At 42.3% G+C, this 11,639-nt stretch overlaps 1 protein-coding gene across 1 annotated transcript; it reads left to right on the forward strand.

Annotated features, from left to right (window-relative positions):
- Positions 1-220: 220 nt before the first annotated feature.
- LOC139465830 (15-hydroxyprostaglandin dehydrogenase [NAD(+)]-like) lies at positions 221-8,382 on the forward strand. The gene is made up of 7 exons (XM_071247769.1): positions 221-474; positions 631-754; positions 1,462-1,568; positions 2,574-2,670; positions 3,654-3,730; positions 4,627-4,778; positions 7,255-8,382. The coding sequence occupies exons 1-7, from the start codon at positions 382-384 to the stop codon at positions 7,379-7,381; spliced, it is 777 nt and encodes a 258-aa protein (XP_071103870.1). The 5' UTR covers positions 221-381; the 3' UTR covers positions 7,382-8,382.
- Positions 8,383-11,639: the final 3,257 nt, after the last annotated feature.

Genomic DNA, 11,639 nt, shown 5'->3' on the forward strand with positions numbered 1-11,639 from the left:
TTTGTATTTTTTTAAATAGAATAATTACACGGATATGTTAACTCGCTTACTTTGCACAATAAAATAAAGATCTACATTCTTAGTTTTCCGTACACTTTTTTTACAAAACATTTCAAACGAGAATGTAAATTTAACAGTGTTCACATTCGGAGAACGAACGCTGTGACATGACGCCGACATTGTGACCCTCGTTTATCCAGTTAACGCACATCTGATACAACAGTCTGGATTAGACGAATTAGATGAGACGAATGCGGATGCATGCCGTCAAGTGAACTAGCCTTTATACACCAAAGGACCTTGGAAAACTCACGTTCAAAAGGGTTGTTTTGAAGTGCAGCTCTTTAGGTTTTGCGTGTTCCAAATTACCCTTAAATCAGCATGTCATTATCGGGAAAAGTTGCACTGATTACTGGAGCAGCGCAAGGTTTAGGAAAAGCTTTCTCGGAAGTCCTGTTGAAGCGAGGGGCGAACGTAAGCGCAGAGGATATTTGGAGTCTCAGAGTGGCCGTTCATAATTATTTTGTACAGTGTATCTATAGTTTAGTGAGCTTTAAAGGATATTTCTTTAGAGGAATCGTCCAAATTCATGCTAAAATAAATGATTAACTGATTTCCTGTTTACAACAGGTTTGTGTGGCCGATATCAAAGTCCAAACAGGGGAGGCAACTGTGTCGTCTTTCCAACAACAGTACAGCAGAGACAGAGTTTTCTTCTTTAAGTGTGACGTGACGCACGAGAATGACATCAAAGGTTCGAATCCTCATTAGGAAATATATTCCTTGAAAGCATTAATTACTGGAAAACGTTATCGTACATATTCGTAACGTATAATTGAATCCTAAGCACATTATTTGGCTCCTTGTGTGAAACCGCAACAACATTGAGACTTGTTAACAAGTACCGAATTCGACGTAATAAGCGCCCCTCTCTAATAAGCGCCCACCATGATATTTGCTAATATATTGGCTAGTGAACAATCCAAATTAGCACCCCTTCCGATCAATATACACAAGACTTATTTATTCGTGTATTATACTCACTCGATCGTGTGTAAAATGCATCCTTAATTACAGGCAATTAAATTCTGGAAAATATATCTGTCGTGTATAATACACACAGACTTTTCTTTTGTATCATTTCAGACTGTCTGCATAAACCACAAAATTTACAATCTTTCAACTCTGTTTTGTTTTTTTCACCAAAATTATATTATAATAAGAGCCCCCTATTCTAATTTTGAGAGCACCCTGGGCGCTTATTATGTTGAATATGGTATACATATAAATGAAAAAAAAAGAAAGGGGAAGGTCATGAACAGATATAGCTGAGAGCCGCGATGGGGTCCTACAGTCAAGACATGACCCTACATCACGTGACTGTAAGACCCCATCGCGTCTCTCAGCTAGAACAGATATTGTGCAATATTGTGTGTTACTGAAGTTATTTGAAACTTTCAGCCACATTTGATGCAGTGAAGAAACAGTATGGGCGACTAGACATGGTGGTAAACAATGCTGGCATAGCTGATGAAGGCGCATGGAATAAAATGATTGATATCAATCTGGTTAGTGGAACATGTCCTATATGCTCCTTGGTAAATAAGATGTCACTCATACTACGTTTGATTACTAAGTGTACTCACTGGCAGGGGTCAACCGCAATCTCAGCCGTCATGACTTTTGTACAATTAAATTATTATGAAAATTCTTGATCTGTCTCTGTAGACTCCACTTAAACCTCTCAGTTGGTACATTTTGTTCAGGGCTAATATCACAATATTAGTCATCATGCTCTGACAACATATACTCACTGCAGTGAAAACTCACACACCCACCCCACGCCCCATCCCACGTCCCATCCAACACTCCATCCCAAGCCCCCATCCCACACCCCCATCCCATGCCCCGATCCCACTCCCCCATCCCACGCCCCATCCCACGCCCCATCCCACGCCCCATCCCACGCCCCGATCCCACTCCCCCATCCCACGCCCCCATCCCACGCCCCATCCCATGCCCTCATCCCACTCTCCCATCCCACACCCCAGTCATCCGAGGCCTCATGATGAAGATGGTTTGAAAGTATTATTGGAATCAATGGGATAAATGATGCTCGTGATACAGGAGCAGGGAAACACTGGCCAAAATTGTCCTAAATATAAGCTAAGACCTGTCTTCAAGAAACGCTCTCACATAACCAACTGCCGTTATCTGCATATGCAGTTTCGGACCGCCTCCATAGTCTAGTGTGGTAGTGCATCCACCCTAAGTGCAGAAGGTCTGGTATGCGGTATCATGACATCCCTAGAATCATGTACTGGTCATGACATCACAAGTTTATCAAATGAACCGGTTGACTTCATTGAAGTGTTTCTAAAGGGTTGACATTTTCTTTATTTCCTTCCTTGAAATGAGATAAGCATCATAAGTAATACGTAGAATAACCTGCACCAAACTAGTAATAACTGATTATGTGTGATACATTGTGGCTTGGTGATTACTCTGTAATTAGTTCTAACCGGTATTAGCATAGCATTAGAACTGACACCATCCTTGTTTGTGTTGAGCAGAAGGGTGTTGTCATGGGGTCCCAGTATGCAGTGGAAGCTCTGAGACGTGACAAGGGAGGAAATGGAGGCCTCATCATAAACGTCTCATCTGCTGCAGGTATCTACACTATCAGTTGTTATAATCATGTACAGTGAAACCCCCTATTCCTGACAGTTTCCAGCAAATTGTTCAGATTAACATAGTTGCCTGATCAACAAATTGTTCAGATTAACATAGTCTCCTGATCAACAAATTGTCCTGATTAAGAAATGTTTTTATGAACAAATTGTCTAGATTATCAAAGTGTCTGGTTAACAAAGTGTCTGAATTAACAAACTGTCCTAATTAACAAATTCCCCAGATTACCAAATTGTCCTGATTAACAAATTTCTGAGATAACAAATCATGGGTACATAGGAATGTCCCTTTAAATTAGTAGTATATAGATGTTCCCACAGAATAGGGCGTCCAGATTACAAGGTTGTGGATTAATGAGGTGTCACTGTGAGTACCTCAGCATGCAGAAGGCCACAGATCATAGATGCCTCGACAACACATACGACCCCTATATGATAACATGGGTCTCTTCTCTTCACATTTCTGAAACAAGGCAATTGCCATTTTAACCAACCTCCCAGATATATTTGCTATATGTCATTACTGTTGATTAAAGCCGTTTTAATGGAGCAGTTTTGAAATCTTTTCAAAGCCTTTCCCAAGAGGATTTTTAATAAACAATGCAAATGCGATGAAAACTTCTGTTTAAAATATTCAGCTTGGGTCATGGATTTGGTTAAAGTTTGATGTTCTCTTGGAGTTAAGATTTTCAAATCTTTGCATGTCGTAAGAGGCGACCAGATGGATTGGGTGATCAGGCTTGGTGACTTGGTTAATTGTCATCATACCCAGATGCCAAGGATTGTTCACTGGATTGTCTAGTCAGATTATTACAAGCCAAGGTATACAAAAGAGTCACTTATGATGTGACGGTCAAGTGACTAGGACGTCATCATGACTGTACAGGCCAACCAGTTGACATGTATGGACCAGCCAATCAGAGAGCTAGTTTCTGTAACACGTAGTGATACATCTCTTCGCAGGTCTCACGCCTGTGTATATCACACCAGTTTATGCGGCTTCCAAGTTTGGAGTTGTTGGTTACACACGAAGCTGGGCGGTGAGTGTTAGTTAAGGTTACTGCTCAGGACCGAGTGAGTAAATGAGGTTTCTCCATGGTGGTCAGTTTTGCAGCGAGTGTGAGTGAGTGAGTTGGGTTTAATGCAGCCTCTAACAGTATTCCAGTTATATCACAGCGTATCAGCTTAATGTGGGAGGAAAGCCCGAAGTGAAGCAGTCTGGAAGTGTTTTAATTCCAAACATTAGTAGGGGTATAATGATACAGCGATACAGTATTGTATCCTAATACAAGGCCAACAATACAATACATCTTTGATGTCTGAAATTTGAAAACAATTTTCTTTGAAATGAATTGTGGCTGTGATTCACCTGAAAGTACCTCATCAACTTATGAAATAAGAGAACTGTATCAGGATACGAATCATATCACATCCATAGTATCCAGATCTATACATATCATATCGCAACCCCACCCTATCATCACACCTCTAAACATCAGATCAACAAACTGAAGCGAAACTCTAAACCCAACCCTATCATCACACCTCTAAACATCAGATCAACAAACTAAAGCGAAACTCTAAACCCCACTGTATCATCACACCTCTAAACATCAGATCAACAAACTGAAGCGAAACTCTAACCCCCCCCCCCCCCCCCCCCCCCCCCCCCCTATCATAACACCTCTACTACAGTGAATCTTTAAACCTGTGTTAAATGTGCTGCATGAATACAGGTTGTTCGGTTCACTATCACTTCGAAAAGTATTTCAGTTATATCACAGTGTGTCCACTTAATGTAGGAGGGCAGACTAAGGTGATGCCGACCTTTGACATCTATCGTGAAACACATGGGTATGGTGCTGATAAGTCCAGATACATCATCAGGGTGAATCTAGAAAAGAAGTTATTACTTCAACAGTTTTTACATTTTAAGGCCAATCCTCATTTGGGATCAATGGGTCTAAGCTTCTGCTGCATGTGTCCAACGTTTGCGGAGACTGACATAATGAAAGGAATTGACGATGGCAGCAAGTCTCTGTATGCTGATGATGCACAAGGGCTGGTGAAGATGCTGGGCATAATGTCGTGAGTATCAGTATTATATTAACACAACAGGAATATCTCCTGGTGATGCAACATCATGGTTTGTTTTTTGGAAACTTCTAAATGACAGCCTGGACAATTCATAAGGGTGTACGAAGCCATCTGAATATCAAATAGTGTGTACTAAATGCTGACTTTTCACTTTGTGGTTAGGACAAGGCTTATTCTATTTAAAATGTGTTTGAGAAAAGATTGTATCATCAATATTCCAGCTATATGATGAAATGTAAATAACAGAACAAACCAGTGATGAAAGTATGTGCAACGTCCCAAGTCATTGGGAACATTGACATACAAGCAACTGTGTTGACCGAGCCTGACCTGCTAGATCTGGCTGCCTCTTACAACCAGCAGTGGTTGGTGGGGACTCCTGCTTGATCTGGCTGCCTCTTACAACCAGCAGTGGTTGGTGGGGGACTCCTGCCTGATCTGGCTGCCTCTTACAACCAGCAGTGGTTGGTGGGGGACTCCTGCCTGATCTGGCTGCCTCTTACAACCAGCAGTGGTTGGTGGGGACTCCTGCCTGATCTGGCTGCCTCTTACAACCAGCAGTGTTTGGTGGGGGACTCCTGCTTGATCTAGCTGCCTCTTACGACCAGCAGTGTTTGGTGGGGACTCCTGCTTGATCTGGCTGCCTCTTACAACCAGCAGTGTTTGGTGGGGGACTCCTGCCTGATCTGGCTGCCTCTTACAACCAGCAGTGGTTGGTGGGGACTCCTGCTTGATCTAGCTGCCTCTTACAACCAGCAGTGGTTGGTGGGGACTCCTGCTTGATCTGGCTGCCTCTTACAACCAGCAGTGGTTGGTGGGGACACCTGCCTGATCTGGCTGCCTCTTACAACCAGCAGTGGTTGGTGGGGACTCCTGCCTGATCTGGCTGCCTCTTACAACCAGCAGTGTTTGGTGGGGGACTCCTGCTTGATCTAGCTGCCTCTTACAACCAGCAGTGTTTGGTGGGGGACTCCTGCCTGATCTGGCTGTCTCTTACAACCAGCAGTGGTTGGTGGGGGACTCCTGCTTGATCTGGTTGCTTCTTACAACCAGCAGTGGTTGGTGGGGACTCCTGCTTGATCTGGCTTCTTACAACCAGCAGTGTTTGGTGGGGACTCCTGCTTGATCTGGCTTCTTACAACCAGCAGTGTTTGGTGGGGACTCCTGCTTGATCTGGCTGCCTCTTACGACCAGCAGTGGTTGGTGGGGACTCCTGCCTGATCTGGCTGCCTCTTACGACCAGCAGTGGTTGGTGGGGACTCCTGCCTGATCTGGCTGCCTCTTACAACCAGCAGTGGTTGGTGGGGACTCCTGCTTGATGTGGCTGCCTCTTACAGCCAGCAGTGGTTGGGTGGGGACTCCTGCTTGATCTGGCTGCCTCTTACGACCAGCAGTGGTTGGTGGGGACTCCTGCCTGATCTAGCTGCCTCTTACAACCAGCAGTGTTTGGTGGGGACTCCTGCCTGATCTAGCTGCTTCTTACAACCAGCAGTGTTTGGTGGGGACTCCTGCCTGATCTAGCTGCCTCTTACAGCCAGCAGTGTTTGGTGGGGACTCCTGCCTGATCTAGCTGCCTCTTACAACCAGCAGTGTTTGGTGGGGACTCCTGCCTGATCTGGCTGCCTCTTACATCCAGCAGTGGTTGGTGGGGACTCCTGCTTGATCTGGCTGCCTCTTACGACCAGCAGTGGTTGGTGGGGACTCCTGGCTGATCCACCCACCCACCCACACCCACACCCACACCCACAGAATCTGATATATACAGAATCTTAGCAGCTGGAAGTTCCAGGGTAGAATAGGCCTTCAGCAACCCATGCTTGCCGTAAAAGGCGACTATGCTTGTGGTAAGAGGCGACTAACGGGATCCCATGTTGGGAATCGAACCCGGGTCTTTGGTGTAACTAGCAAAGATTTTCTACAGGTAATGGTAGGTTGGGAAAAAAGCAGTTTAATCTTGTTTTAGCTTGCTTCTTCATTACAGTTGCAGGTCAGCTGGTATAAAAAAATATAAAAATGGTTTAATGTGTGAGGAGAGCATTCAACACAGCTGTTGCGTCAAGCAATGGGGTGTTATTGTCTGCAGTGTCTTGTTTGTTTTTGAAACATTGATGTATAATTATTGATAGTGGGTCATATTGTAAAAACTATTTTGTGGGTGCAATATACTATCAGCTTATCAGCACGTTATAAAAAAAAGAGCAAAATCAAAATTTCTGTTTTCCTTTCACCAAGCAACGATAAATAAAAAGTGTAGCCTTTGGCTTCTTTTCTTTAAAGTTTCTTGTATTGTGTATTGCCGTGTGGACTCCCAAGAGTTACACACACAATTAATTGACTTGTGAGCTTGTAATGGAAGTTTGTTACAGGAGTCAACAGCAGGGTGTACAGGATATATTATCTTGGATAAGTTGCACAAGTCATTATAATATTGCTTATATTGTGTTCACATTTCATGTTTTTGTTTCAGAGTGAAAGAGGTGGTTGGTGCCTTTGAACAACTTCTGGACCTCCCTGATAAGAATGGTGTCGTTGTTACAGTTACTAAGAGAGATGGAATACACATAAAAAGACCAGATATGAAAAATAAGCTATGATCACATATCAGTGTACCTTATAGGGCTGGGACGAGTCCAAATTTACTACCCGGGTACCCACCACGCTATTACCCGACCCTACCTGGATACCCGCTCTGTCTCAAGACTTGGGTGTAATAAGTCCGATTGGGAATAGTTTGACCGTAGCCCTGGTAAAATGTATTTAAATACACGTATAAAACGATCTGGTCATGCATGCACTGAAGTTGACTGAAGTTTTATCTTTTTTCAAACCTATAAAAGTCAGAAGGAATGGATGCATAGTCAGAAACAAATGCAAACATAAGTGACTTGCAGTGTAACCATAGAGTTTTAGATTATTTTTGTCAATAAACAATATATCCTGTGACTAACCACGGGTGCGGGTAGTCCTGTGGGTACCCAGGTCCTACTCAGTACCCACCCGACCCGGGTACCCGTCCCAGCCCTAGTATTATATATATATATATATATATATATATATAACAATAGGATAGCCGAGCTTTGACATCGGAAACTCCCATAGAAAGCTATCCTGTCATCACTTTGTACACCCAAGTTTCATCATCAAGCATTTCAATGATATGAAAATGTGTTACCACAATGTGAAAACGGAACAAAATTTTCAGACGATCACCACATCTTGCTTGCAATCCATGCAAGCCAAGTATTACTCTGACAATTTGGCACCAATTCGTTGCACAGGTTTGTCACATGACTCATATTACTACAGTAAATCTGACATGACATAGTAATATGAAAGAACCAGGGCCCGCTTGCACAAAGCGATCTTAGCGCTGGGATGATCGCAACTCCCATACTTTAACATAGGCTTACAACAGTCGTAGCACTAAGATTGCTTTGTGCAAGTGGGCCCAGGTGTTCTTCAGAGTGGTGTATAGAGTATACAGAGTTTAGATAGCATAAGGCAGCGTATCTACTGGTGTAGAGATCTAATATTTTGCAGTTAGTTTTTTGTATCTTAAATAAGCAGATTGTTGACAATAAATTATTCATATTTTTGCATTATGATTTTCTTCCTGCTGAACAACTGAGAACTCTGTATTAGAACTTGAGGTTTCTACCAACTTGGATATAGGCAACATTTCATCTGACTTAGTAGCCAAATCGAATTGTGGAATTAATTCCTTCTCACTTCTTTCTACTGGGCACAACTAGAAGATTTGTTGCTGGTAATGAATGGATGTTGTTCCATGACAGTAATATTCTAGCAATGTTGTAGATTAGTAACAATGTTGGTTTTCTAATACATGCAGTTGTCACCATGTGAGTGAATGTTTTGTGCGGCTGTCAGCAATAGTCCAGGTACATCGTGTCAGCATGTTAGTATCCAAGGCAACCCAGTGATTTAAAGTATGACCAATTATCCATGCTAGTAGGCTTGATGGCATACAGCCAAGTCACAATCTTACTTCATGAAAGCTGTGGTCCTAACCAACTTTTGCTTGCCATCAGTTGTATAGATGGTTCGGGTGGTTAGACTTGATTATTAACAGACCACCGTCGAACGTTACAACAAACACACATACCTGATCGGCACTATGGTTGTCCCTTCTCACTAGCATGAGGTATGGTGATTATAGGGGAATCTCATTAATCGCTGATATTTTACTGATATGTGAAACCTGTGTGTGAAGTATCTTGAAGTGTCATATCTGCGTAGAGGATCGGATAAATTAAATTGCAAAATAGGTAGAAGTATTTCATTAGAATTGATCTGAGTTTTGACAACTTCCTTTGTCAGAGATCAAGCAGTAGGGATTAAACTTCAAAAGTACAAACGTTGTAGAAACTAAAACTTTGTCATTAAGTCTGGCAATAATATATCTCTTCCAACAGTTTACTAGGACTTACTACATTACTCCTAGATTGGTGTACAATTTGGTTGGTAAGGGTAGCTTCATACTGCAAATACGGAAACATATTAAGCGTCCATGTTGTGAAAAAGCTTAAAATGTCTCAAGTCATAAGATTCAACAAAATATCTTGGGAAGTCAGTGACTTACCACTGATCATACAGTTCAGTATTCAGGTAGAAATTATGATTCTGAAATGTTCCCTAGCTGATTACTGCACTGAAGCAGTTTGGGCAAGTTAATCATGTGCTAAACCAGTTAGTTTCATTTGTAACCTCAAGTCTTGCATGCTGCAGGAATAGATAGTTGTTTGAAATTGGTCTGGAGTCCATATATAAATATTGAATCGCCTATGGAGTGACCAACTAAGACTTCATTTCTGTAGACCCATGAAGATCTGGGGTAGAATAGGTGTTAGCAACCCATGCCTGCCATGAAGGGCAACTTTGTTTGTCTGAGGCGACTAACGGGATCGGGTAGTCAGGATCGCTTACTTGGTTGATGCATGTCATCATATCCCATTTGCGTAAATCGATGTTCGTGTCAATCACTGGAATGTCTGGTCCATATTTGATTGTTTACAGACAACCGTCATATAGCCGGAAGATGGCCGAGTGCAGCGTTAAACAAAAAAAAAAAATTTCTGTATTCTGACTTTGACCAGGGTATGTTTATGTGTGTTGAAAGTGTAACCCTATAACATAATGACCCTTTCAGTCTTATTTACATACTCAGTCACACAGGGTCATCTGAGAGGTCATGCTACCTACTTGTTAAGGTCTCGCTCAGCAACGTTCGTTACACACAGACAGCCTGTGAATAAGCAAATCTGGACCAGTCACACCATTGATTCAGCAAGTCCCACAAACTGCTTTGATGATGGTTTCAAAATGAATAAGCTTCGACTTTCATATATATATCTCTGACCAACCATTAAATAAGGGACCTTAAGGGTAAAAATAACATTTTGTCATCTCATTATATTTACTATAGGAATACAATGCACAAGAAAAACTTGGCATCGAACTCAATTTCTGCAAAGTCCCATTTTCAGACTTAAAATACATTAAATAATTATTTATGTAGCAATAGCAGTTCTTAAGATATGAAATGTTTTGGGAAAGAGAAATATCTCCTTAATGGATGCATGCTATTTTAGAGGCTAACATTTCATTTGAAATACAGTGTACAGGAACAGAAGCCAACAATATAATTTTGTTAACTTCAATATGTCACTGGTGGATCTGAGGTGTGTGATAGCAGTAGTTTGGTTGCACAACATACCCATCTCTTTGTCTGGTTATCCCCCGCCGCGCGAAAGCGCGAAGCGGGGGATATAGTATTCACGACCGTCCGTCCGTCCGTACGTCCCACCTGTTTGTTGCCGCGATATCTCAAGAACTAAACACTGGATTGTCTTCATATTTGGAACTATGGTGTATATACAGACTCCGCAGACACCAGTCGGTTTTGGTGACCTTGACCCCATTTTCAAGGTCACAGCAGGCATATCTGCTTTTGGAGTTGGAAAACGGTGTTGCCGCAATATCTCAAGAACTAATCTCTGGGATGTCTTCATATTTGGAACTATGGTGTATATACAGACTCCCCAGACACCAGTCGGTTTTGGTGACCTTGACCCCATTTTCAAGGTCACAGCAGGCATATCTGCTTTTGGAGTTGGAAAACGGTGTTGCCGCAATATCTCAAGAACTAATCTCTGGATTGTCTTCATATTTGGAACTATGGTGTATATACAGACTCCGCAGACACCAGTTGGTTTTAGTGACCTTGATCCCATTTTCAAGATCACAGCAGGCATATCTGCTTTTGGAGTTGGAAAACGGTGTTGCCGCAATATCTCAAGAACTAAACACTGGATTGTCTTCATATTTGGAACTATGGTGTATATACAGACTCCGCAGACACCAGTCGGTTTTGGTCACCTTGATCCCATTTTCAAGGTCACAGCAGGCAAATCTGCTTTTGGAGTTAGAAAACAGTGTTGCCGCGATATCTCAAGAACTAATCGCTGGATTGTCTTCATATTTGGAAGTATAGTGTATATACAGACACCGCATACACCTGTCAGATTTGGTGACCTTGACCCCATTTTCAAGGTCACAGCAGGCAAATCTGTTTTTGGAGTTGGAAAACGGTGTTGCCGCAATATCTCAAGAACTAATCTCTGGAATGTCTTCATATTTGGAACTATGGTGTATATACAGACTCCGCAGACACCAGTTGGTTTTAGTGACCTTGACCCCATTTTCAAGGTCACAGCAGGCATATCTGCTTTTGGAGTTGGAAAACGGTGTTGCCGCAATATCTCAAGAACTAATCTCTGGAATGTCTTCATATTTGGAACTATGGTGTATATACAGACTCCGCAGACACCAGTC

Source organism: Haliotis cracherodii, unplaced genomic scaffold, assembly GCF_022045235.1.
Source record: "Haliotis cracherodii isolate W230 unplaced genomic scaffold, xgHalCrac1.p SCAF_1, whole genome shotgun sequence".
Lineage (NCBI taxonomy): Eukaryota > Metazoa > Mollusca > Gastropoda > Lepetellida > Haliotidae > Haliotis > Haliotis cracherodii.

Excerpts from the sequence above, each read along its gene's own strand:
- LOC139465830 (XM_071247769.1), top strand. The coding sequence starts at position 382 with ATGTCATTATCGGGAAAAGTTGCACTGATTACTGGAGCAGCGCAAGGT. Across the intron at positions 475-630 it reads TGTTGAAGCGAGGGGCGAAC|GTTTGTGTGGCCGATATCAA; the intron begins GTAAGCGCAGAG and ends TGTTTACAACAG. Across the intron at positions 4,779-7,254 it reads AAGATGCTGGGCATAATGTC|AGTGAAAGAGGTGGTTGGTG; the intron begins GTGAGTATCAGT and ends TTTTTGTTTCAG.